Here is a 25,974-nt window from a genome sequence, read left to right as displayed (position 1 = left end):
TCTTCACAAGGAAGTTTTGTTAAGCCATGTTTTCTGGCACAAATACACTAAACATTATCATTTTGCAAATGTAAAATTCCCTGGCAGGAAGCACACGCTTCATGTGAACTCCTGCCCAGATCATTCCAGGGAACAGAGAACAGCAAGCTCCGTGTCTGCAACTCCTTACAGCCTCAATGTTCCAGCAAAGACATGACCAAAAAAAAACCCCACACTATCCAACCCAACAGCACAGTTCCTGCACGTGCACCACTGTCTTTTCCCCACTGCCGACCCCTTCAAAGACTTCCAGGGCTCAGTCCTGTCTCAGTGAGCCTTACACATCTACAGGACTGGATGAGTTCCCAACATATCGTGTGCTTGAGCAGCACAATGGATTTCCAGGGCTGCCAGCAGAAGAGCCTGTTAGGGCTGACTGATGGATGGCTGCGAGGGAGCCAGCAGTGGAATATGGGACCCTCTGCCTTGTTTCAACAACAGCTGAAGTTGTTGGCAGAGTTTACTCTGCAGGAGACACACTGGGGAGAAAGGCGGTGGAAAAAGAGCAGAACGACTTCCAGTATTTGGCGTTTACTCTCAATCCCCCCTTATAAGTCATTGCATCATGAAAACATACAATCGCCTACAAAGGCCTGCAGTTTCACACAGTTCTGCTTGTATTTCATGGACATCAGTGGATCTTCTCATTATTTTTCACACAAATTGCACCTTTGAAAGCCAAATGAAACCCTGCTCAAGTACAAGGCCTTTAGTTTGGGGTTTGCAGAAGCCCAATTCCTTCACGCTTCTGTAGTTATCCCTGGAGACTGCCAAAATTCCTGTAGAGACCATCCTGAGACCACCAAACTCAATACCACAAAGCTGCTGAAGGGAGCTGCTGGCTGTAGTCAGTTACTTTCCAGTATTTAACCAAGGGGGGGAGAATTTTTACTGCCTGGGTGCTAACAGGATTCTTCTGCCTCCAGCCCTTTGTCTTTTGCTCAGTTGTTTTATAAGCAATAGCTTAAAAAGGCACATAGTGGCATGCAACACCTCCCCACCAACCCAACAAATGCAATGATATAAAAAAACTTACTTTTCTGGGCTTGACTTTGTCTTGTAAGTCGTACTGGCCTATCCCTTTATAACTTATTCCGAGCCACCAAGGGATTCCTTGTTTATCCTAAAAAAGGGAAGTCTGCATGAACTGTGAGCTACTTAAAAATTAAGCAATTCCAAGATCACAGCCTACTTCATTCTGTGACGAGTACAAGTAGGTAGGGAACAAGGACATTTTATGCAAACAAACTGATGTGAAGTGGATTGCTAAAGTGAATGTTGAAAATTTCTTCCATTGCCTTCTCAGGCAGAGGCAAGAAACTACATGGTGGTTGTGCAAAGTGGACAAAAAAGCAACAGCACTGTTGAAACAAATGGGTGTCACTCCTTGCAAGAGGTGGCTGTGAGGAGGAAAAGGTAAAGGAGAGAAAAAAAATGTGGCCAATGACTGCATCCACTAAACTCAGGCATGACACAGCTGCAAGAGGAGAACAGTGCAAACCATCGGCTTCCCAGGTACCACTGTCAAGGCCATGACTGAAAGTAAGGAGACATCACCTCTGCTGAGCTCTTCTGCAAAAAACACATTTGTCCAGTCTCTGCTCTACAAATGGAAATAAATAGTGTATTCCCATCACTCTCCAAAAATACTGTTCAACTATACAGCATTTTCCCACTCTACATGTGCACCCACTACTCGTTGCCATTTAGAAGCGCTTTTCTACATTGTATTTTTTCTAGTCTTGGTTAGAAATGTCTCAAAAAATATTAATTGTCTAAAATCTAGAAGTGATATCCAGTTTAATTAAGCTGGTATGAATTTAGGTCCTGATAGCATGACTGAAGGTTTTCATAGAGGTTCCTTTTTGTTTTCTATAGCACGTAATGCCTTGCTTCTCTCTGAAAACATTTTAAAAAGAGAACTGGAGAGGGAAAAGGTATAGAGGTTGAAAAATGTGGGGTTTAATTCTGACAGACGGGTACTGAATCATCAAAATACTCCTTTAGGAATGCAATCACATGTAATAAGCCAAGCAATCACATTATCTATAGACATTTACTAACCTTTACTCCATAGTAATGAACTCCATATGTTGGCAAAGCTTCTACCACTCTCATGTACCTGTAGACAGATTTATAGTGTATCAGATGATTTTCTCTGGAGGAAATCATATCTATTAACATATTTTTTTTCACACATACATTCAGGACATGTCATTTATCATTTGCATATTTTGAAGACCTTAATGATTTAGTGCCCATGTTTTTGGAAAAAAATAGCACCCGGGCTCAGGGAAAGATGTGGTATTTTGGCCCAGATAAAGTAAATGGTAGATTTCTCATACTACAAAACATTCGATCTCCTATCAGAAGTTCAGAGAACTGAAAGCAAAACTTCCAATTCTGAACTGAATGTGCAAGTCTTTTGGGAAACATTGGCAGGAGAGATATGCCTATAATTATTTCATGATGGTGCTTTTGTTAAAATAGATAGCTTTCAAATGAGATTGTTTATGGAGTTGTAGAATTATTTCATGACGCAATTCAGACAACCACTGAAGAGATAATTTTTTCTCTGTTCCTGTTGGAAGAAACCCCTGAATTATTGGGACAAAGTTGCAGGCCCTAAGCTATGGGACAAAAAGAGCAAGTTGTCTACAATATGCAACTACAGCAATCATCTCAATCTTCTTGGTTCCCTGGGCTGTACTCATCCTGCAAGACCTTGTTTTTTGAAAACTAAATTCTGAGCATTTGAACACACATGCATTTGTTTTCCTTACAGAACTTAAGGTAACATCCTTAGACTAAGTGATAGCAAGCAGGGTATGGAGAAGGTTTTTTTTAATAAATAAGGCCCATATTGTTTCTCTTACGTTTGAGGTATTTGAAGGACAAGATACAACCTTAAGTGGAAATCTGTAACATCTAAAGCTTGAAATACTTTAAAAATATTACTCAGTAAACATAATTCTGACAGATACAAAAGGCAAAGTTGGCAAGCAATAATAACCAAAAGAGCCTGCATTGCCACTTCTCAACAAAACAGAATAAAGTTCGTAAAAAGATCATCTTCAGAAGTTAAGTGTCATACTCACTGAACAATGGCTTGTCCTCTGGTCAGACCTTTAATTTGTGTATAATGTTCAATTACTCTATCCTCACTGCAAAACAAGCAGAAAAAACAATTTAGAGGCTCAGTGACTTTTTTTCCCACATGTGATAGCATTTGTTGAAATTTGGGTGCCTGCTCAGCATGCAGAGAAGCACCCCTCTGTACGCTTCTCACTAGTTTTCATTTTGTTTCTTGCTGATTTCTTTCCCACCTTTCATTAAGCAGTGTGGAGCTGCCTTCTAATCCCCACCACTGCATGCTGCGTTCCAGACTAATTACCAAATCATTTCAGATCAGCCTGCTCAACTGCAGATGCTGCTGCAGAATAATAGTACTAATTGTATAAATTCATTTTCACATTCTAAAGAAACCAAACTTCAAAGGATGGTTAGTGCTCCATATGTATGGCAGAAGTTGTTAAAACAAACATTTTCATTCTAGTGTATTCTTTTCACCTGACGTTTCATAGACAAAGAACTATAGATTTGTCAGCAGTGACATTTTTACATTTTTCCTGTTACATACTGTAACATTTTCTTTTAGTGGAATGAGGAATAAAATGTGCGTTTAAGTGTCAGACACTTGAATGCAAAGAGAAACCAACAGTATTTGTTCTGAAAGAAAAAATCATAAACCTAAAAATGAAATAAGTGAGGGAGTCAAACTTGAATAAAGGGCATGAATTACAAGGAAACAAAATTATTCATTCATCCCAAACGTTGTATTCTTTTATGGTAGATTCAAGCCACAAAACTGGACCTGCCTTTCTGTTTCCACCTTTTCCATCTCATCTCTTCCCCATCCTGTTGAGGATTGAGAGCGGCTGGGTGGGCACCTGGCACCAGCCAAGGTCAGCCTACCACAGAGGCTCTGCTGTTTAGTAGTTGAAAAGGTGCTCTTTGCAAACACAGACTTGGCCAGGATTCAGATTCCATCTCTTTCTAATGCATGGTGCCCACTTACTTTGATCCAGCAATTTAATTTGAGTGAACTTTCAGTCAGGGATTTGCATCGGATCTTGTGTAATTTATAACCTTCTAAAATTGGAAATGCTTGAACACAAGCAATTAGCCGAGTCTTTTAAAACACAGGCTGAAAACTTTTAAAACATTTTACAAAACTGTTTAAAAGTGATCTTGTCACTACTACCCATAACAAAGATTTCCATTTTAAATGAATCGAACAGCTCACCAGTAAGCAAGCGATGGATGCTCCTGCAGCGTCTTGGTAGGGAAGACAGGCAGCGTCTTCAAATCTTTCCTAGTGTTTTCATCACTAAAAGCAAAAATGGCACAGAGTCAGGGCTGGTGAATCATTCATGCAAATTGCCGGTTTCAGCGGAAGGAAAGGGTTGTATTTGCTACCCAAGAACAAGGTGGATTGCCCCATATCAGGCCGTCATAGCAACGTAACTCTAGAGGCCCTCTCATGTGACAGTAATGTACATGGTGTCATGCAGACTCATGTTGTAACTCATTATACAGACACGTGATTATCGAGTTAGTCAGGCCACTGTGGCAGGAGTGTGGTATCAATATTTATTTTGCACACACTCAGTTTGCAAAGTACAGACTGAGCTCTCAACAGCTGCAGAAGGAAAGCTTTTGCCCAAAGGCAAGGCTTGCAGTGCTATTCTTGCTCTATCTTTAGCTAAAATCCTTTGCAGTAGACAGTAAATTCCATGAAGCAGCATGGCATTTGTCAAATCTCAGAGTTTGACACAGATCCGATTCAAAACAAAGGATTTCAGTTCATACACTTTGAAATATTTTTACTGGAAGGAGTTTTCCTGGAGTTCACATTCTGCAGAAAGTTCAAATATTTTGGACTCTAGGCCCAGCCCCGAACAAAATACAGGGTGTTGAAATATGTGAATGCAATTTGTCACAAAACCAACAGCAAACAGCAGAATATTTTAAAACCTATTTGTAGGCATCAGTAAAATGGTGAATATTTTCTCCTTATATGCTCTATTAATTAATCAGCTGAAAGTTGCACGCCTCATTTCTGCAGGATTTCTGCATGCCTTCACAGCAGCAGGAGCAAGCATGAACACGACTGTTCTGTGAAAAGAATGCAGCAGTCATGTTCATCAGTATCTGCCTCGACTTCTGCAGCCAGGCTTTCCTTGAAGGTGTTTCCCTGCTCCCAAGCTCTGTTTTCATCAGCGTCCATTATTACAGATCCCATCTGAGCTGCGTTGCCCCTCTTCCCCTCAAAGTGACTTATGTGCACCCGTGCACCAGATATCAGCACAGAAACCTGCTCTGACACCACACATGATCCACCGCAGGTGGAGGAGGCATGGAGGTGCACTGAACCACTCACACCTTCAGTCTCACAGCAGATGTCACATGGAAGGCGCAGTAAATTAAAAGTTTTTGTGCCTCCAGCGAGCGCAGGCTAATTGCTCTCCAAGCTTCTTCCCCCAGCCCTGACAATGCGCCTCAACCCTGACTAAGAGGGACCACCTCTGGGGACCAGGAAACAGTTCAATCAACAGCCTATTTATTCTTCAGCGCCTTTGATGAAGTTGCCAAGAAGGGGGGTGGTCAATTAGCACGCAGGAGCTGTTGTTTCTGAGCTCTGCAGCCGGAGCTCTTCTGCCAAGAATATGCACTTTTCTTTGCAAGCTGGCCAGCTCCCAGCTGCCACAAATGGGGACATCTGGGTAGAAAATCAGGATCTCTCCTCTCGGTGCTCATAGGACCAGCACTCACAAAAGCAAAAAGAGGTTTTATTCACCCCTAATAAGCTTGTTGATGTTATCAAAAGGCTGCAAAACATCCTAGCTTGCAGCGCAGAGACAGGTTACCAGGGCTTTGTAGGGCCACATGAAAATGCAGACAGGTCTCACCCACCTGAGGTCTCAGAAACCAGAGTGAAAATAAACCAAACCAAAAAGACCATCCTAAAGCTAAACAAAGCAAAACAAAATGACAAAAAAAAAAAAAAAAAAAAGCCCTGAGCAACCTGGTCCTAACACATAGCTCACATAGCTGACCCTTCTCAGAGCAACAGGCTGGGCTAGACAACCTCCTGAGCTCCCTTCCAACTCAAATCATCAACTCAGGATAATTTATTATTAAAATAAAGATTTCCTACTATTTTAAGCCTGACTCAGAACTGTAATGGCCGCATTAACAGACAGGGCTGGCAGGGAAATACAGTGAAGTAGGAGAGGGTTTCAGAAGGAAGCGATAACAAAATAGCTCATTTTTACCACACAAAAGGGTTGTTCCTCTAAATATATAGGTTCTCAACACAAAAGATTCATAATCAGAGGTTTAATAGCAGGTCCCTGACCCCCCCTGTTTAGAAGCCTCTCTGCCGGTGAACAACAAAACGCCCAAGCGAGGGCTGAGGCAGTGACGAGGCTGATGCTGGGAGATGAGAGCTGAGCCCCATGGGTGCAGCCCCCTCTCTCTTGTCCCACAGCAGGGCAGGGCCACGGGTGATGCCTGAGCTGCCACCACAGCAGCTCGGTCAGGAGGTCCCAAGCTCTCCTTCACCAATCATTACGGCATCAGCAGCCTCCAAGGCACCATTTTTCCGCAGAAACGCCACCAACCTCAGCAGCCGTGTTCTACCATGCACGGAAATGCCACATTATGTCCCACATGTTGGGACATCGGTGACTAAAGGGCTGCCATCACTTCCGAGGCGGGACCCACCCCTCCAGCGCCGACCCAGAACCGCAGGCCCTGGGGCAGTTCGTTCGCAGGCAGAGCCCAGGGAGCTGTGACGACTTTTAGCGGAGCTGGAGCTTCTCTGTTCTCCTGCCAACCTGCAAATCTACCCAACGTCTCGTAATAGCAGCAAATACGCTCCTTTTAGGAGGCCAAGTTGCCCCTTGGGACTTGCCTTGCTGAAGGGACCTGACCTCGTAGCTGGTTCAAATGCAGTCACGTCTCGTTGATCTGCAGCTCTGCACCCTATCAAAATGGACTTATAAGGCCTGAACGTCTCCGAGAAGCCACATGAGAATTTTATTTTTTTTTTCCTGCATAATCCTGAAATTAAGCATGAAACAATCCTAGAAAAATGCGAAAGACCTGGAGAACAGGGCACAGCACCTCGCACGCTGAACGCCTTCAGAGCAGGCTGGCACTCGGCAGCGCAGATCTGCTGACTGCGCACCCAAGGATTAGCATTTGGGATGATTCACAGCTTCGTGGATAATAAAAGCCTCAAGTGGACCTCTTCCCTCCTTCACCAGAGTTCATTATCACTTCATCTGCAGAGAGGAGACCAAGCACGTCTCCCCTTGACCCTCGGGATCACTTTCCCAAGCCCTCTGAGCCCCAGCCATTCCCCGGAGGTGACGACTGCAGATAGCAGGAGTGACGGCTTGAATTATTACCTGTTCCTGTTTAGTTTCACAACAACCACAAGGCGATGCAGAAATCAGAGGGCAGCCAGCCCTGGCTCCAGCTGCCCTGCCACCCAAACAGCCGCCCAGGTGAGAGGACAAGCGTGGTGCTCGGCGCGGCCGTGGCTCAGGGCGGCTCTCCTCAGAGCCGCAGCAGGCCCAGGCCAACGGGACCGAGAGGGCCCCGCTCGCTTTTTGTCTGACCCCAACTACAGAGGGGGCTTCTTGACTGGTGCTTCTTGGCAGAAGGCCCACACGTAAACTTTAAACTGCCCAGAGTCAACGGGACTGAACATTTTTGGCAAAAAGGTTTGTTTATTTCCCAGGAGGGGAATCTAAGAGAACACTCGTCTCAAGTATTTTTCCACTATGGAGAAGAATGAAAGAAAACAAGCTGATAGACCCTTTCCTTTCCATTCCGCCCTCTAAAGGGGAGTTTCCTCCCCAGCAGGTACAGAGCAGAACTTGAACTGCTGTAGGCAATGTACATGCAAATCTACACCAGACCCTCCTCACACTGAGCCTTAGCTTTCACTTGGGGTATTGTGTGCTTGATTTTCTGCTCAGTGCCAGCTCTACAGGGACCGAAGGGCCTAAATAATGTCTCTAAAATAACCAATTGCAATATTTAACCACACACCGTACTATGAATAGAAGTTCCCACATCCAAACTACTATCTTTAGCAGGAACCCAGTACAGATCCTATGTGCCTCCTACAGCCTGCTGACCTGCCAGGGAAACGTGAGGTGTCTAAAACCCCACCAGAAAACTTGGTTCCTGAGGGGGGAACCAAGTCAGACTACCATGGCACGCTCTGCTGAAAGCACATTACTGAAAATTAAAAGAGACATATTTATGCTCCCAGAAAGTGTATCCTCACAGCTTGTAATAGCATGATACAACACTCCCTGCCAGGCAAAGATTTAAAGAACTGTGCTAATTAAGACCATTTGTTAATGGCTGCCCGGGCTTTTCCCTGCGCCCACCGTCACAAACGGCTTATGCCTGCTGCTAATGCAGTAATTCAAGGCAACAGACATAGATGTAATAAGACGTGGTTAATGAGATTAACATAAAATGTGAAGAGCAATAGACACACCCACAGCAGCAAAGGCAATATGTTGGACTAAATCATAAAAAGTTAACCCGCATCTTCTTTGTAAATATTAATACATCGATAAGAATAGGACTTCAGACAACTTTTAACTGACTGAAGTGACGGCAGGTGTGTGCCTCTACCGAACCATGTTGATAACACTCTAGTAGGCAGGAATTTATCGCTGGGGCAAGTTCACTGTACAGTGATTTTCCTCTGTTCTCGAAGCCTCTTGTCCTCACGTAAATACTGGCTCTTATACTTCTGTGTGATCATTAGAAAGCTTCTCCTGGGTCCTTCCGAATGTGACTGCTTTACATTTGGTTTGTTCTTGTAATGAACTTCAGGCATACCACCAGCGGAATTTAGAGTGGCCTTGTTTTTAGAAAATACCGACCAACCACACAAGTTAACCAGAAAGCTGTTTCACTGACACCAACAACCAGCAGCCACTTCTGAGAATCGCATGCGAGACGGAGAAACGTGCGGCTCCACAGCTAAAGAAAAATACAGCATTTCCCTGCACTGTGAAGATGCGTCAGAAATTTTCCACTAAGATTTTTCCTTCTTATTCTCTTCAAGATGTTCGGAGCTAGTAATATCAATGATTAAAGGCTAAGTGCACAAGAACATCCCTTGCTGCTGCCTGCACCCAGCCTGGTCCCACAGTGGGCAGATTGAGGGTGGCATCACCGAGGTCTCCACGTTGTTCCCCTTCCCTTCGACCTTAGCTGACAGGCAGCAACACGGGCTGTCACATTGCAGCTGGACTGCTTCGGCAACAGGTGCATTTCCTGCAGGTTTTTGTTTGGTTTTAAAATAAACAGAAGGGCCGAGCAGGCTGCCTCGCATGCTCCCGTGGAGGCTGGTCTGCCCTCCAAGGTACTACACAAAACAGGTGTGGGGAGGAAGCAGCAAAGCAAGGGGGGGAAAATGAGCAGGGTTAAAAGTGCAAGAAAAAAAGGCAGGGAAGGAAGACAGAGCGGGGAAAGTAAGGGGAGAGACAATTGATTTAGCAGCTTTTGAGTAAGTCAGAGCAGCAGGATCTTGGCAGCAGGATTTTGAAATGCACTCTCTGACAAATCCTCTTTTGTGACAAATGCCAGACGTTTCCCATCATTTCCCAGCCTTTCAGTTTTATGGTCTGATGGCACACTCAAGAAAGTTATTTTTTCCATTGAAGGAAGACTAGGACGCGGAAAGGCCACGAACATGGGGCTCCCATCTGCACAGGGCAGCCAGAGCCTCCCCCCAGCCAGCGGGGAGCTTCGCCAGGCAGGCAAAAGTTTGCCACTTGAATAGCAGATAAGAACCGCCTGCTCAGAAAGGTATTTGAAGGAGCATTTTTAAGAGCTTTCCAAAGCCTGGACATGAGAAGGAACATGATAAAGAGTGCAGATGGCCTTTTCAATGCCAAGCAAATGTTTCAGGCTTGTTGCATATCTATGCTGGGGCCATGCTGCTAGCCCAAGGCTTTCCATGCTGTGCTGCAACCTCAGTTTTAGTGCCTGACCTTCAGCTCCAGCCCTGCTCTTTTAGGCTAATTTCTCAGCTTCTCAAGCCTCCCCTGACTTTCTGAAAAAGCAGCAGCAGCACCTGCTCATTTCACAGCGGTTTGGTGACTCCATGTATCGGCTTCTGGAAAATGTAGCAAGAATACCACAAAAAAAAAACATCTTTCACAGCAGCTTTATGAATGAACCTCTCTCTCTGAGGACATGGGAACCAGACAAATGACTGTGAGATGCTCCTGGAGCCCCCTGCCAATGAGGTACCATTCATATGTTCCCTTTTGCAGGCAGGGAACAGGGTGGCCACAGAAGATCTGTCCTAAACCTTCACTTCTTCCACAGCTCTTGGTGTGAAGTACTAATATTTTGAAGACAAAATCCTTTGGTGCTTGAACAAAACACCCACGGCTGCTGATGGCTAATGGTCCCACGGCCCTGGTGCCACAAAGCCTCCTTTATGAAGCTGCAGCACATGTTAGCAGGGCTTCTTGGTCAGTGCAGACAAAGCAGAATGGCTCTGCTTCACCTGGGGACTCACTAGAGCAAAATATGGCCATTCACAGCTGATACAACGCTTGAAGGATCCCAAGCCCTTCCTCGCAACAACCCGCTGTTATTTCTAACACTCACGCTTTCTTCCTGTTCGCACAAAAGTCAGATTAGCCACATTAGTTGTGGTTTTTTAGCATGTCTGAGTGCAGCAGCAAAGCTCAAAGCTTGTTATCACAGCTCTGCGTGCTGATACAGAGATACACGCAACCACAAGAAAAATAAAGCATCCAAGTAACAATAAAGGCCCAGCAAGTCTGCAAAAGCAAGGAGCTGATGCTGAAGAGCTGTCATCTCATTTCCTGTAGGCACAAAACACACACTGCTGGTTAGATCCCAAACACCACGAGGGAGGAAAAACAAATGAGGATTTCGTTGCCTTTTTTTTTTTTTTTTGTCTGGAGGCAGACCAGAGCTCAGACTGCTGCTTGCAGCCTGTGGTGCAGGACTGGAGAACCTCTGAGCATGCACAAAAGCCCTCCCTAGGTGGCTGGGTTGTACCCACCATAGCACTGCTTCTTTGAGCTAAAAGTGCCTTAAATGAAAAGACGAAGAACTGAAAGAAAAGACTGCTGAAGGATCCTTACATATGACAAAACACCATGACCACTTTTGCTGCCCCTCTGGAAATTGTACTAACATCTTGCATACACATGTAAAATACAGAAATGTGTTACTTACCCAACTGCCATAATTATGTACAACTATTAGAGTTACACTATAGCAGCAAATCCCCAGAGATCAAAATATTAAATTGCCCAAAGCACCCTCTTTCTTTCTCCATTTAATTCTTTGCTTACTTCACTCAGTGCTTCCACCTAATTCAGGGTAACTCATTTGCTGCATGCTATATAAATTCCTCAGCAGCCCTTACAATTTCCTATTTTAAAATTGTTCTGTTAAAAAAACCCACAACGCTAAAATGACAGCATTTCAGAGATGACACGTGCTTTGGTCTTTGGTCTGCCCTAAACTTTGCAAGTAACACTAGCAGAAAGCAAAATGTTGGTTTTAAGTCTAGCAAAAAATTGGTGTCTTAAACACAACTTTTTGTAATTGCACCTGGTCTACACAATGAATTTCAGCTTTTTACTGGAGAAAAAAAAAAAAAAAAAAAAAGGAAAGAACAACATTTCCACCTCAGAACTACTGCCTGAGTGTTTTGGGAGATGGAGTTAGGGAGCTCAGTGGCTCCTTGCCTGGCTCCTTCACTACACGTTTCACGTGATACACTTGGGGGTAGGATTCTGAACATGAACTCAAGAAAAGCAAGAGACTTGCACGCAGCTATGGAAAAATTACTAGTTTTCAACCAGCTTTTCTTTCAAGGGGGTATAAAATTCAATTAATCAGAGAGAGATCTCTGTGAAAGTGGGTACCTGACATTTGTCGAGTAGGGAAATCACCACTGTATCAAATATGCATTAAACATGACTTTCCTTTCCCTAAAATTGCTTATTTACCACCTCCATTCTTTACATGTTCCAAATGAAGTGAAATACATAATCACCTCCCTCGGCAAACAGGGTCGAAGTTAATAAATCTGTGCTCGTCGTGTTCCACATTAGTTATTCACTGCAGCAGCGAGGGCAGGAACGCACAGAGCCGGGTTCGACTGAGCCAGAGTTAATGGTTCATGAGCAAGTGCCTAGCAAGGCATTTAAAAAAAAAAGTAGAGTTGCAGCTGAAAGGCAAAACAGAGTGACTCACTCGGCAAACAAGGAACCGTAGACCAAAGTGGGGGCAAGCAAAGCACCAGCGCGCTCAGCGCTGATTTCCCAGCTGTGCAGACACGACCTCCAGGGAGCAGTGGGCTGTGCTGGGGAGAGCCTCTGTAAACACCGCTGCACAGGCATCCAAAATATGCAATTGCATTAAAAGGAAAATCCAAAACTAAACTGAGCTGGTGTCTATGACAGGCACCAGACAGCTTTAAGAACGTGGATCCTACCGGCTCGTTTATGTCACCCACCGGTACAGCCTGTGCCCTGCTTGGAAGGAAATCCTTTGGGGCTGCCAGAGGCACCGGGATGTGCTCAGGCTGAGAACACCACCACCATGGTCCCTTGAGGTGGGCTTGCAAGGTGGGCTCCCCCCACACTGCACGGATCCCTCCCAGACCTCCCCAGGATGGGAAAATAGGGACAACGGGGAAATCTGCTCCAAATCTGTGCTTCTGCTTTGCCCCAAATCCTGGCTGCGGCCACACCTGGGGTTTGGTCATTTGAACCTGGCGAGATTTCCCAAAACAGGCTGGACAAACTGGCTCCAACAATTCTCAGGCGTGTCCTGCTCCTGATGCCAAACTGGTCCTCGGGTAAGCACGGCAGCTAGCAGGTGCTTCGCTGTCAGACACCCTCTGACTTCTCCCTGAGCAGCTATTTCCTAGCACTGCCCACATCACCATTTCCACGTTCCTTTCCACCAACAGATTCTCCCTCCAGCAATTATACTCCCAAGCAAACATTACCCAAAATCTAAGAGTGAGTGCTCATCTTAATTAGGAGCAAATTCCTGATGCCAGTTTTCTGCAACTAAACCAAGCACTTATTTTGCTCTTCCATAAAGTTTGTAAAGTTTGGAGCTTCTGAGCCAGTTCCTCTATCGCCGGAGCCAGCAAACGTATCTTTCACACAAACCTCTTCCTGCTGCAGACTGCCTTTATCACCCACGTAATGATAAACCCCAGTGTCTCACACATGTCAGCTATCAGGAATTCATTATTTTGTCTGTGTTATGTTACACCAGTCAGGAGTTATCTTTGCAGCCCACAGGCCAGAATCAAAACCGAATGTGTCAGCTATTTAAAGGGAACGGAAGCCCTCCTCCAGCAACTTCATCAGCTTGCAGGGAGCGGGGCTGCCTTGCCGTCCTAGAAGTGTTATTGTGGAAAATGGGATCCAAGATTAGCAGTCAGAGATCTTTTTTTTTCAAAAGTTACTTTCTTGATATAGTCCGAGCAGCTAATCTGATTTTAATAAACTCTCCAACGTTGGAAGCACAGCATTTTCGGTACTATCAGTCATCACGTCAGTTACAAACTCTTTTCTCCAGCTACAAAGAAACACAACGCTATCTACTATTGTACAGCAGTTCTGAGGGCAGATGCGTAGTCTGTAAACTAAGTACAAGTAAATCATTTATTTTCCAAGGAGACAAGACTGCATGTATTGCATATTTACATGGTGAATAATTTCCAGCCTGGTCTTGTAATTATTCTGATTGGGTCTCCTTAAAATTAAAAAAAATAAATCCTGACATAAGCAGAACATACACTTTGTCCCCCCGTCTAAAAAAAAATAAAATTCAACTGTGCCAGAATCTGCAACTTGAATCAAATTCTCTTTTTAAAACCCTCGCAGAAAGTTTAAAAATTCAAGATTTTTTAAAGCAGTGTTGCAACTTTTTCAGTTCCATTGGTAACCACGCAAGCGGGTGACTGCGTTTAAGGAACACAGCTTCAAAACTACGCTAACATTCATGACTTGCGTTTTGTTTGGGGTTCTTAATACAGGAACTGGAGAAGACAGATGAGGATTCAGTTCAGAAAGAGAAACAGACAACTCAGAGTCCTAGATCAGGCGTTGGCAGCAAACACGAGCAAGCATCACATCCCTCCTCCTGAGCAAAGCGCACCAAGCCATGCGGCAGGAAGGCAGAGGGCCATCGACGTGCAGCATCCCAAACTTGCTGCCAGCATCCCAGACACAAACCTCTCGAAGGAAACCTGTGCCTGCCTCAGCCCTGATGCAGCCCCACACCCGGGAAAGATGGGGCACCTCCGCGGCACGCTCTGCATCACCCAGATGGGTGACTACTGATGGTGGCCGGGATCACCAACCCAGTAAACAGGAACAGGAACTGGGCGTGCGGCGAGCTGCACCACTGCGGCACGTTGCCATCTTCGCTAATAATTCCTCCTGCGGCCCCGTGGTAATTTTAGGCCACCTTTGAGAAACCAGAGCGATCCAAAAAGGGCAGACCTGCACCGGGCATGCCGTGGGTGTAATTCCAAAGCCTGTACTTAACAGCCTGTAAGGCTTTATCAAGATGTCTTCAAACCGGTGTCTTTTCCAAGTGGGAATTGAGTGTTTCGTGTTGCTCTCTGAATGACAGAGCACATGTCCTGGTGCCAGGAGGGCAGCCCAGCACCCTGGGGACCCACCACTGCACAGCACCTGCAGGGGCCAAGCCGCAGGGACCCTCGTGTGGCCGTGCTGGCAGCGTTACTGGGCTGCGAGGGCTCCCCAGGGTCACCTCCACGGTGTAGGAAACCTAAAGTTTTTACTTCCTCCAAGTGCCCACACGTCAGGTTTGCTCGCTGAAAATGAACAGATTTCCAAAGAATGTGCTCACCCACTCAGCCCAGGAGGAGGGCGGGTGGCTCTCGGGAGATTACTGCACTCTTCCAGCAAGGTCTTATCTGCGAATTTGAGCAGCGGGTTGGGAAAGGGGTTACTGGAGAGCAGTGGGAGTTTAAAGCACTCGTACCCTGGTACCAGTCTGTGTATTCCCACCCGGAGTCAGCATGAGGGATGTGTGCCTGCCAAAAAGCTCCCAGGAGGTGTGTGACACGAGCAGAGCTCACCAGAGCTGCCTGGACTGGCCCTTTTTAACTCCCAGCACGCTAAGCTCCAGGACTCGGGGCGATTCCTGTATCTACGGGAGTTCATTCAGCACTAATCCTACATAAAAAAAAAAAAAAAAAATTAACCAGGCTGTTCTCACGTAAGCAGAAATGGTGCAAGAGCTGCATTCCAGAAAGTGACTCAAAGTGGAATTGCCAAATGATAGCGCACGGTGAACACATCACAGCGAGGCACCGCAGACGGAGGAACCACAGGGCACGAGGGGCGGGCAGGCTGCAGCACCGCGTCCCTGCTCTCAGCGGTGCGTGTGCCAGGGAGAGCACTCACACAGTATCTTTGTTAGATAGGTCGGTAATTAAGCTCGTGCTTTATCATCAGCGGTCCAAATGACCACTTGTGATATGTAAAATCAAATTCCTTCACTGCTGGGGGCTGGGACAGCTGGCTGTGCTCATTTGATACGGAGGCATAACTTTTTTTCTTTTTTTTAATACAGTGAAAGCAATTGCCACAGCTATGATCTTCTGCAAGAGGCAACTCTGGGAAGAGCTGCACTTGGAAAAGGAGATCAGGCTTGTAGCACACCTCTTCCCTCCAATTTTCTTTAAATACTTTTGAAGGTAACCACAGGTGACACACTCCTTCCAACCTGTCAGCTGAGGCATGTGAAATAGCCACGTACACTGTTCCTGTGCAGGTGAAGCAATGCTTACAAACCTATTTATTGCAAGTGATAAGGAGTCAGAGTTAAGTTCAAACCACAGAAGGGAGGTTTTAACTATAAAGGTAGGTTTTAACCTTAACCTCTTTTCTTGAGATCTTGTACCAGGCTAAGAGAGCCCATGCCACCAGCGGCTGCAGCTTAACAAGTCACTTCCTGACAAGTGAACTGTGGTAACGTGAGTTCTCTGTCCCTAAATTAAGCAAAGCTTTGGGAATCACTGTGAAATCAGGCAAGATGAGCAGTCTGTCTGGTGAAAAGGGCAGCACATTGCGGCTATAAGCAATATCCTGTGGGTCACAAAGCAGGTCTACAGCATGAATAGGAACAGAAATCATCTGCAGAGCCAGCCCAGCCAGCTGATCTTAGTCACAAGGGCATCTTTTCCTCCCTGCAGGCATCACAGCACACCAACAAAAAGCAGAGGGAGATGGTGATGGACTTCACATAAAGCCTGTCCTTCAGCGGAGGAAGGATCAGCACTTGGAGAAGGGGTCTCGGACCAAAGAACTGGCACTGAATTGACAACCACACGCTGCAGGAAGAGCAGAGGATGTCCCTGCTGCAGGTTTTGGCAGCCAGGTGCGACTCACAGCCTGCGTTTTTGCAGGTTGTCTCTGCTGAGCATTCTCAAAACCCGTCTGTTGCAGCAGGAGAGCTGTGGCAGCAAAAGTGTAAACACATCACTCCTCCTATATAGAAACTCAGCAAGTAGTAAAACATTAACGCAACCAAAGCTGACCTTTTGAATTTCTATTTGCTTAGCGAGCTGTTTCTAATTGAAGGTCTTTTCCCCGGGCTCCAACAGCTCCGAGTGCGACCCCAGCTCCCCTTACAGCCCCCAGTGCTGGTTACCCAAACCAGTGCACGGAGGTGAACCCGCAGAAAGCGATTTCCAAGGGCAAGCACCCTGGGAGGACACAGCTTCAAACAGCCAAAGCACAGCACACGGCTCGCACGCCAGCCACAGCACAAGTGTTGGGTCAGGTGCGGGCACAGGGGGAGGCCCCAGGGCAGCTGCAGAAGAAAGCAGCTCATTGACTTCGGTGGGCAGCTGGTGAGCTCCACAGCCCCCTGCACGCGCTGCTGCCGGGTGGGCAGGGGCACGGGCAGGGTTGGAGCTGAGCTGCAAGGCTGTTTTCTCCCCGTCCCACTCAGGCACGCACATTTGGGGAGGAGAGCAGAGAGGGATGGCCTGAAAATTGGTTTGATTCAGAGCGTGTTCACAGAAGGACTTACTCACCCTGCGCACTCAGATTTTATCCAGCCTAGCGGTGCATTTTGCTTTCTGCAGCCGCTGCTCCCAGCTGGACTTCGCCCCCCCCCCCCATTTCTGATTGTTTGAAACACAATGCAAACCAACAAAAACACATCCATCAAGCACATTAGGGTTAGAAAGGAAAATGTTATTACCTGGAATAGTCCCCTTTGGCTTCCTACAATTGAAAAACAGTGACAGAATTAAAACAAGATCTCTTCAAAACTCCTCGGTTTTCCCAGCATTGTTCGCTGCCCCACTCCCACAGCTTTTTGGCTGGATCCCGACCTCAGCTCCACTCATGCGGAGCCCAGAGGCTGCCTGCATGCACTCAGGAACAGGACTTGGCCCTTTACGCTTCCAGCTGTAGATTATCCACCTACACCATAAATAATTCTGCTTCTAGAAGGGGGATGAATTTCACGATCCAAATCCCATGTCTCTTTTACTGCATGAGAAGTGAAATCCTGTTCTCTCTCTGGCCGACCAAACCCAGCTAAAGGTCGGCTTTACGAGCAGGTCAAACTTTTGGGAGGAACTGGGCTCGCTTCAGATGGAAGCAGCTCGGGCAGATCAAGGCACTGCAGCTTGGCTGGAGTATTTTGTCAGTGACAGTGTGTGTGTGGGAGGGAGGACACGACCAACATTTTAACAGGAGATATTTATTTCACAGAAGGTGGTAAATAACCAAAGTTTAAGTCTGAGGACAACACCACTTGATGAAGGGGAGAAAAAGTTAACATAATTTAAGATAATTGATGTATAAAGTATGTGCTCTGAAAGAAAGATTCACAGGCATCACACAAGTTTTAGCTACAGTATCATTCTCTTCTCTTTCTTCCCAGATCTCTAGCATACAGTTAAATTAAAAGAGTAAGCGATACATTGAGTAGAAACCTGCACAAATAAATTACTTCCCCTGATGAACTTTTCCTCCTTCCTTCACTCCTCCAATTTAAAATTCCACAAATCTACATTTTTTTTCGCCTAACCAAAAAGAAAAACAGCTCCCAACATTTGTAGCATTTTTTCCCCCCTTCAACTACAGAGAATATGAACTACACCGCGTGGTTTTGTCTTCATAGAGTGGAGGAAAAAAAAGCAGCACGCAGCTGAGCTAACAAGTCAAGGGGCTGCACATGCCGAAGCTGCAGAGTTGCTGATAGGAGAAAGCCACCGTGCGGCTCCAGGCACGAGAAAGAAGAGCTTACCTGCAAAATCAGGGCTGCCAACTTGAAGACGGTCTCGCTCTCAACCTCGATCTGCCCCTGTGCACAGAGAGAGGAGAAGGTGAGCGCTGGGAGCCCCGCACCGCCCGCCCCCTGGGACGCCCGCCTGCCGAGGGAAGTTCACACGGGGTTTGGTCACACAGGGTTTGGGCGAGCAGCATCGCTTCTGCCAGCAGCAGCTGGGGGGGAGCCCAGGCTCCGAGCGAGTCCCAGCCCTCTCGCCGCCCTGGGACTGTTTCTCCCCTTCCGTGAACACTTGCTGTGCCCACCTCCCCCAGTCTCTCCCCCTCTCTCTTTTCATGCCATCGCGTGTTGTCTTTCTAAATCTGTTTTATTGCACACGCCCTGCCAGGTACCTGATCCTGCACATTTTAAAGAACTGGCTGTGAAGAAAGCAGGTTGTAGTGCAGGTATTTATGGCTCTAAGCACACCACCTCCCCCAGGCAGAGACCTCGGCTTTGTTTTGATGGTGGTATGCACACCCATGATGCTAGATAAACGCTGCTTATTAATCACGAGGCCATTATAACTAATTTTCTTTTACCACACACAGTCTGGAGATCTTACAGCCTCCAAATCCTGCAAGTACATGCGTTTTATTGCAATGCTCAGAGGAGCTCTACAGCCTCCCACTCTGGAAAGCTCAATTCTTGACCCCACTCCAAAACCAGGCAGAGTCTTGCAGTCATGGCCTGAAAGCACAACAATAAATGCTAAAGCATCAGCAGTACACATGTATTTTTTTTTTCCTTCTTTTTTTAAGCTTGCAATCTTAAGTCTTGCAATCTTTCCAGATCAGTCTCTAGCAAGCAGAAATCCTGGTCTTGGTTCTATCTGGGACCAGCAATAGGACTGGGAGAGTAAAGGTAACACACTTGCAACTCAAGCTCTGTTTGTCGGAGCTATCCCATCCTACTGCACCCTGCAAACCACCCGTAAAGCACAAAATTGGCCCAGGAGCCATCCCTTGAATTTTCAGATTTTTTTCTTGTTACCCTTCTGCAAGTGAAGGTAGCGCATGTGATTGCCTACCCGCTGCCACCAAGACCCCAACACACAGCCCTGTCCCCAGGATTTGTTGCCTGAATGAGGGACAAGGCAGACCAAAAGCTGAAGTAGTGCCCAAAGCAGGGCAGCAGGAAGACCTACAGACTCACGGAGATGCAGGGAAATGACATCCCTAAATATATAAGTCACATCTGGAGCTGGGCTAATTAACTACAGCTGCAGGTCTGGCCCACGGAGAGAAAATTCAAAAGCGAGCAAACAAATAATTCAATTTTCATGGAAAGGAAGCTTTTTGCCAGCTTTGTCAATAAAACATTCCAGCAGCAGCGCTCCCCGGGGCGGCTCCGGGAGGGCAGACTACGAGGAATTTCCCCTTCCCAACAGGTGTGGCAGGAGCTATGCAGAAGTAGCCTCCAAAGCATTCCCAGACATTTTATTAGAAGAGGAGGGGCACATCACAACGTAGGAGGGGGGGAAAAAAAGGCTTCAAATTCTTCTTTCCTTCAGATCTCTTTAATGTAGATGCTCGGGAGCAAAGGCAAGGTTCACAGCCCCATCGGTCTTCACGTAGGTGCAAGATGAAGGCACTTTGTTACTTCCAGGTCTGCAGCAGGTTAGTCTTTGTCATGCACATCTCAGCCGCCTTTTTAGCTTCAATTTACCTTCAATTGCATCTGCTCAAACAGCCTCTGAAGGAAGCAGTGGTGGGGAGGATACGGGACACCAGCCCTCCCTGCACCACGCTCTGCACCAACAGGGGTAACCCAGACTTGAGAAAAGGCCATTGCCCAGCAAGCTGTGCCGAGCAGGAGAAACAAGCTCCAGTTGAGCAAAGCCCTCCCTGGACCACAAAATCAGGGAAAACGGGGCCAGAAGGGACTTTAAAAGCTCATCAAGACCATCTCCCTGCCCCGAGGCAGGATCGGCTGCATGGGGCTCATCACCTTTATGCTACAACAAGCTCAGGGAGAGATTTACCTAGCCAAATGCAATCCTCACATCAAAGGGCCTCCGCTCTTTGTTGCAGGCTCCAAGGAAAACTCTGCAGCGTTTGGGTGAGCCACTTCAGCTGCAAGTCCCTGCTGACCCGCAGCAAGAGCTGCTGCTGGCATTACAGGGGTGTTGGAGACTTTAATAACTGAACACCTCTTCGCTTTTCATCTTCAAAGCCTATCCCTAACATTAACTAATTAGCCACGGTAATTACGAAGCTGCTCTTACGTGTTGGTTTGCTTGGTCCTAAATACAAGCTGCAGGGAACTCTGGTCACTTTACCAGGCTGCTATGGCATTTCCATGGACACTGAAAGTGAACTCCCCAACCACCTCATTTAGGGTTTCAACAGGCGGACCAGAGGCCTCCCTCCTTCTGGAGGCGCGGTTTCAGTCACTGCTTTCACCAGGAGGGTTTCGCAGAGCTGGCGTCCTCACTTTCAGAGGTGCTTGCTTAAAAGCTGCGTTTAGGAGTGAGCAAGTAGGGAAGTCCTCCATAGCCTGGCCTGTTTTAAACAAGACGCTGAAGGCATCTTTACTGGAGGACCTTCCCCATCCCTTTTTTCTGGGATACCTGATGCTACAAAACACACACACTTGGTAACACTCAACCACGGCAGGTCAGCCAAAACCACCTTCTGTATAAGTATCCCCACCTTGAAGCCAGAACTTAAAACTTTTATGTTTCCCCTGCACTCTCAAACAGCCATTCCCAGGTTTTGTCCACACCGGTACCTAAAAGTGCTCTAAAAAAGAAAAAACACCAAGGAGCAACCAGCAGAACCCCTACCTTTCAAGGGGCTAAAATCAAAGGACAGATGGACACGGAGGGGAAGGGACTGACCTGAGGGCACGCAGTAGCTGAGGAGCAGAGAGATTTCAAGCAAGGGATCCCAGAGCAGCCTTTATCTAACAGACTGATGCTGTACAACTGACAGTCTCTTGGACAATTCCCTCAGAGCCTGGGATTATTTTCCATCATAATATAATGTTATTTGCCATCTGGTTCCCCGATTAGCCATCGCTATAATGGGATCCAGCCCTGAGCTGTCAAGGAGTTTGGACAGCCTTTGACTTGACACAGACCCGTACAGCAACACACATCATTCACACAGGACCAGGGCTCTCTCCTCTCTCTGACAATATTGTGATTTTGGAACAATCCTCCAGCCCCCCAGGCTGGCAAACGGGGAGTTCAGTTCTAGCCCTGCTTTAACAGCAACTTCCAATTTCAAAAACTAAACGGGGAAGAGTGGCTGTAAAAAGGTTCACCTGCAAAACCTGGAATTTCAGCGCAGGCTTCGGTAAGTAGGTGCAGCCCTGGGAGCCAGATCAGTGAAGACTCCTGTGGTTGTGTTTTCAACGAAGATGGAAGGTGTTCCTGGATGTGTCCCACGTGGGAATAAGGTCACTAGCACGAGGTTAAGTAGATGGATGCAATTCAGATAATGAAATCTGAGTCTTTGGCATTTTAGATGTAAATAAGTTTGAACAGAACAGAGGGTGCAGCTCTAGGGAAGGGATGAAACTGATATTTTTCAATTAGAGTTTGCACAGGGACCAATCATTTCAGCCAGGAGACAGCCTCACCCCCTCACGCAGCTCTCCAAAAGGCCACTGGCTTATCTAAACGGTGCGTTTGGTCCAGTGGATTGGGGTGGCTTTGTCACCCTGACAGACGTCGGAATAATAAAAGGTTGGAGCAGACGCCCAGCCCAGTGAGTATGCAGCAGGAATCCAGCAATATCTCCACAGCTAGTAAAAAACAACTCTTGCCTTCAGTGTCCACAGGCAGAGTTCAGCCCCTGGTTCAGACAGGAGCTCAAGTCTTTGCCTGCACTGAAACGGGCTCATGAATGTGATAAAATCACAAGGCTTGGTGATGAATAGAGCAGCGAGCCCTCATTAGACACAGCATCAACACGGGAACTGTCAGAGATACCCGTCTGAAAGCCCGATGAAAACGCAGAACAATGACGAGAGCCAGATGAGCACTAACTGTGCTAAGCAAGTCTTTAGGCTGTTTAAAGGATATTTTTTTAAAGCAACACAGGAGCTGTCATCTTTAACTCCTGAGAGCCAGAGCGAGAAATGAAAATTGAGAGTTTCTTCAGAGGGCACGTAACCTCCAGAAGTTAAAGACTGACAACATTTCACGTGAAGATTTGAGAACTGAGTTATTCAAGAACCTCTTCCCTCAAGCCAACCTCTTAAAAAGCTGTATTAAGCCAAGATACCCCCCAAAATCCACACTATGCCTGAATAGCCTCAAGACAGCTACAACATTGAATATAATTACCTGTGATTTCTGAAAGGTGATTTAAAAAAAAAGCTGAAAGGGTGCAATTAGAGGGAAAGGAAGGAACCAAACGTCTCCAAGAAGGTTGTCAAATTGCGGATGGCAATTAGCTGGGTGTGGACCCAGAACAAGTGAACAAAGCCACGCCAGCTCCCATGCCCTCACCCAGCACTGCAGCAGCAGCTTCCCACCAGGGCCCCGGTGCCCACAGATGTGTCCCGAGCACCCAAAGGTGCAAGGTCAGGTCCCCGCAGAGCTAAAAGCTTTGTGTCTTTCCTGAGCTCAAGGCTTCCATGGGAGCAGAGATGGCAGCAAGGTGGCCTCTGCTGGGCCACACACAACCTGTTACACCACGAAACGAGAGCAGCCCTGGAAGAAGTAGGTCAGGCAAGCTCAGCAACTCGCTCTGAGTGGCGATTACACCGAGGAGGCACAAGGCAGCGAGCAAACAACCTCCAACCTGAGAGCGACGCCGCCAGGGGCTGCTCTGACGCCAGGCGTTTGCAGCCACCTCTCTATCCCCCGTGGGTTGCCTGCAGTTCCTGCTGCCCCACAGAGCGCCCCATCGCAGTCCTGCTCCCTCCTGGATCTGAAGCCCCAAACCTTGCTGGTCCCCTGGATGCTGCAGCTCTTTCCTGCAGGAACTGCCCAGCTCAGCAGCTCAGGCCCTTCCAGCCAAAAAAAATCTGTCACTGCTGCCCGGTGAAGCTTTCACTCGCAGGGAGTGAAAGCTTCAGGTTTCTGTTACACCCTTTATTTCGCTGTGGTTGCCAGTCATTCTCACCCCATCTCCTTTGTGTGCTTTGTACCTTAGCCAACACTGACATGAACCCCTGGGGACAGTGACACTGTCTAGGGGTAACTCGGAGACTTCTCGATGCAGTTCAGCACAACAGGGCCCCAGTCATCTGGTGCTGCTTTTTTTCCCCCCCTGCACGAATACAATGTAAAAGTAAAAAGCAAAGAACAGGGAAGAATGCACAAAGTCTTCCCTGTGAGCCAGGATATACATTAAGCCTGCTGATTCTTGCCAGATAATCACAGGCTTTCTCTTTCCTGCTGCAACACCACGGTGAGATACCCAGCACCTGAATGCCAGAACAGGCTGGAGTGGCACACCATCTTCACCCGTGGCCAGAAGATCAAAGGTGCAGACCTCTCCATCACAGTTAATGCCAGCAATTCGGCTCAGAAGGAGGTGACCATGTCAAGAGGTGTGAGTTACGAAGCTTTGGCTGACAACCAAATCCTCATGTGCAACGGGCCGGCCCAGATACACCTAGGACACGGCTCCACCTCTCCATCGAGAGCCTCAACAGGGCTGGGGCACCATCACCTCTTACAGCAGGCAGCCTCAGACCAACACAGCACCTCTGCAAGCAGCTGTGGAGTCCTCTGACTACACCCACACCGTGGCCAAGACCTCCCTAAGCCACCAGTGTGACCCAGTAGGAGGTCTCACGGGGTACTGGTGAGTATGGGGCTCCTGGGGAGATCCACCAGTTCCCAGCAGCTTGGGGTCCTGCCTCCTGCCAAAAGACAAGTCTGTCACACTGCATTCACAGGCGTAGCTGTGCTCCATCCCTCGCCTCTGCTCACACACCACCAGGGGCTCGGGGCATGGAGGTGGCCCCCAGCATGCATGGGAGCAAATAACAACAGCCCCCGGGGTGGAGAAGAGGAGAGCTGGTCCTGCCGAGCCTCATCCTGGGCTTCACGTGGGCCATCTCCAGGAGCAGGATGACAAAGCCAGGCAACAGACAGAGCGTATTTTAATAGGGTTGGCTAGGATCAGGCTATACCGTGTTACAGGCTGCATGGGAACGCTCCCCAGTCCCTCGAGATGGGGGAGAATTAGGAAATATCTGCTATAAACCTTTCGAGAGCTCTCTAATATACAGCCACTCTGCTCTCCGCGAGCTGGAAGCCAGCCAGGCTTTGTGCTCACACCAGGGGTCTGTTTCAGCAGCTCCTCTTGGTAAGCACTGGTCCTCTGGCTGCCAAGGGCTCACAAGCATCGCTGCTCATGAAGCTATCACGGTTACAGGCTCCACCGAAAACTTTCATTTCCTTTAGCTTTTTCTTTCTTTTTTTAAAGCAACTCTCGCAAGTCCTTGAAACGAACGGGAAATTAAATAAATAAATCCCCCAACACACAGAGAGAGAGAGGAAAAGGGGAACACGGCCAACCTGATCAAGCTCTTAGTTTACAGAACATATTTTAAGGACTGGCAAGGAGTCAACCGTATGGCTGCGGAGCTATAAGGAGGTTAGCTCTAATGCACAATAAACTTGACAGTGCTTCGCTAGCCAAGTAGGGTGTTAGTTTTCCAAACTTGGCTGTTTTGAAAGAAAAGACAAATTTATCTTTCCAAATTTATCATCAACATGTGCTTGACCGGCTCCTACCCACTTCCTTTAAGAGCGTCCTGGCCATGGCCGGGCCCTGTGCAGTAACATACCAAACGTGTTACAAAGCTCTCCTGTCCCTGCGCAAACATCACTTCTGATACCCATTTCACCTGAAACCAAGCGCTGGACTTTCCCTGTTTAAATTCAAGCTTCACAGAAGATTTCAGAGATCCTTGTAAATCTAAACCCAGCTTCTTAAATTCAGTGACAGGAAAGCAAGCCTGTAAATTGAGGTTGCCACCACTGAAGGTTTTCAGGCAGCGGTTCTCAAAGCCTTGAAAAAAAGAGAGGCATAGAAGAAAAGAGAGGCACAAACAGAAAGCACCCTCGTTGCAGTTTCCCAAACACATGTGGATAACCAAGCTTATAACCAAGTCAGAGAGGCCCTTCTGCAGCCCTGGAGATGAAAGCTTCAGCAGCTCCCAGCTCGTGCTCAGTGGCCCGTGGTGTTCCTGGCAGCAGATGCAGCTTCTGCAAGCTCCAACCCAGAGAGCGCCGATGCTGGAGCGCAGGAGCCAGCCAGCTGGCCCGGCCACACAGAACCACGATGGCCACAGGACTGCAGCGGAGCGGGGAAGAAATGGGCAGCTCGACATGAAAGCAGGGCAGGGCGAGAGAGCTGGCAGCACTCATTGCACAGGCTGGAGGCCAAGACGTGTGCACGCAGCAGCGATGAGGAAACGCCGGGCGCTCTCACGAGCGGAACAGCGAATGTTGCGCTCGGCTTCGTAAGCGGTGAGACATGGGGAGGGCAAGGCCAGCAAAGCTGGAGTGTGTTGGCA

At 47.4% G+C, this 25,974-nt stretch overlaps 1 protein-coding gene across 8 annotated transcripts in view; it reads right to left on the bottom strand.

The window, feature by feature from the left end:
• FRMD4B (FERM domain containing 4B) overlaps positions 1-25,974 on the bottom strand; it is a 115,489-nt gene that overhangs the window by 21,944 nt on the left and 67,571 nt on the right. For all 8 annotated transcript variants that reach the window (XM_068694497.1, XM_068694499.1, XM_068694500.1 and 5 more), the window contains exons 6-11: positions 18,463-18,519; positions 17,407-17,429; positions 4,346-4,429; positions 3,138-3,203; positions 2,104-2,161; positions 1,076-1,162 (exon numbers count right to left, since the gene is read on the bottom strand). In XM_068694497.1, the coding sequence (XP_068550598.1) occupies positions 1,076-1,162; positions 2,104-2,161; positions 3,138-3,203; positions 4,346-4,429; positions 17,407-17,429; positions 18,463-18,519 (375 nt within the window). The remainder of the gene's footprint in view (positions 1-1,075; positions 1,163-2,103; positions 2,162-3,137; positions 3,204-4,345; positions 4,430-17,406; positions 17,430-18,462; positions 18,520-25,974) is intronic.

The sequence above is a fragment of the Anas acuta genome, chromosome 11, assembly GCF_963932015.1.
Source record: "Anas acuta chromosome 11, bAnaAcu1.1, whole genome shotgun sequence".
NCBI lineage: Eukaryota > Metazoa > Chordata > Aves > Anseriformes > Anatidae > Anas > Anas acuta.
The sequence above is the reverse complement of the archived record's forward strand: the minus strand, read 5'-3'. Positions and strand labels throughout refer to the sequence as shown.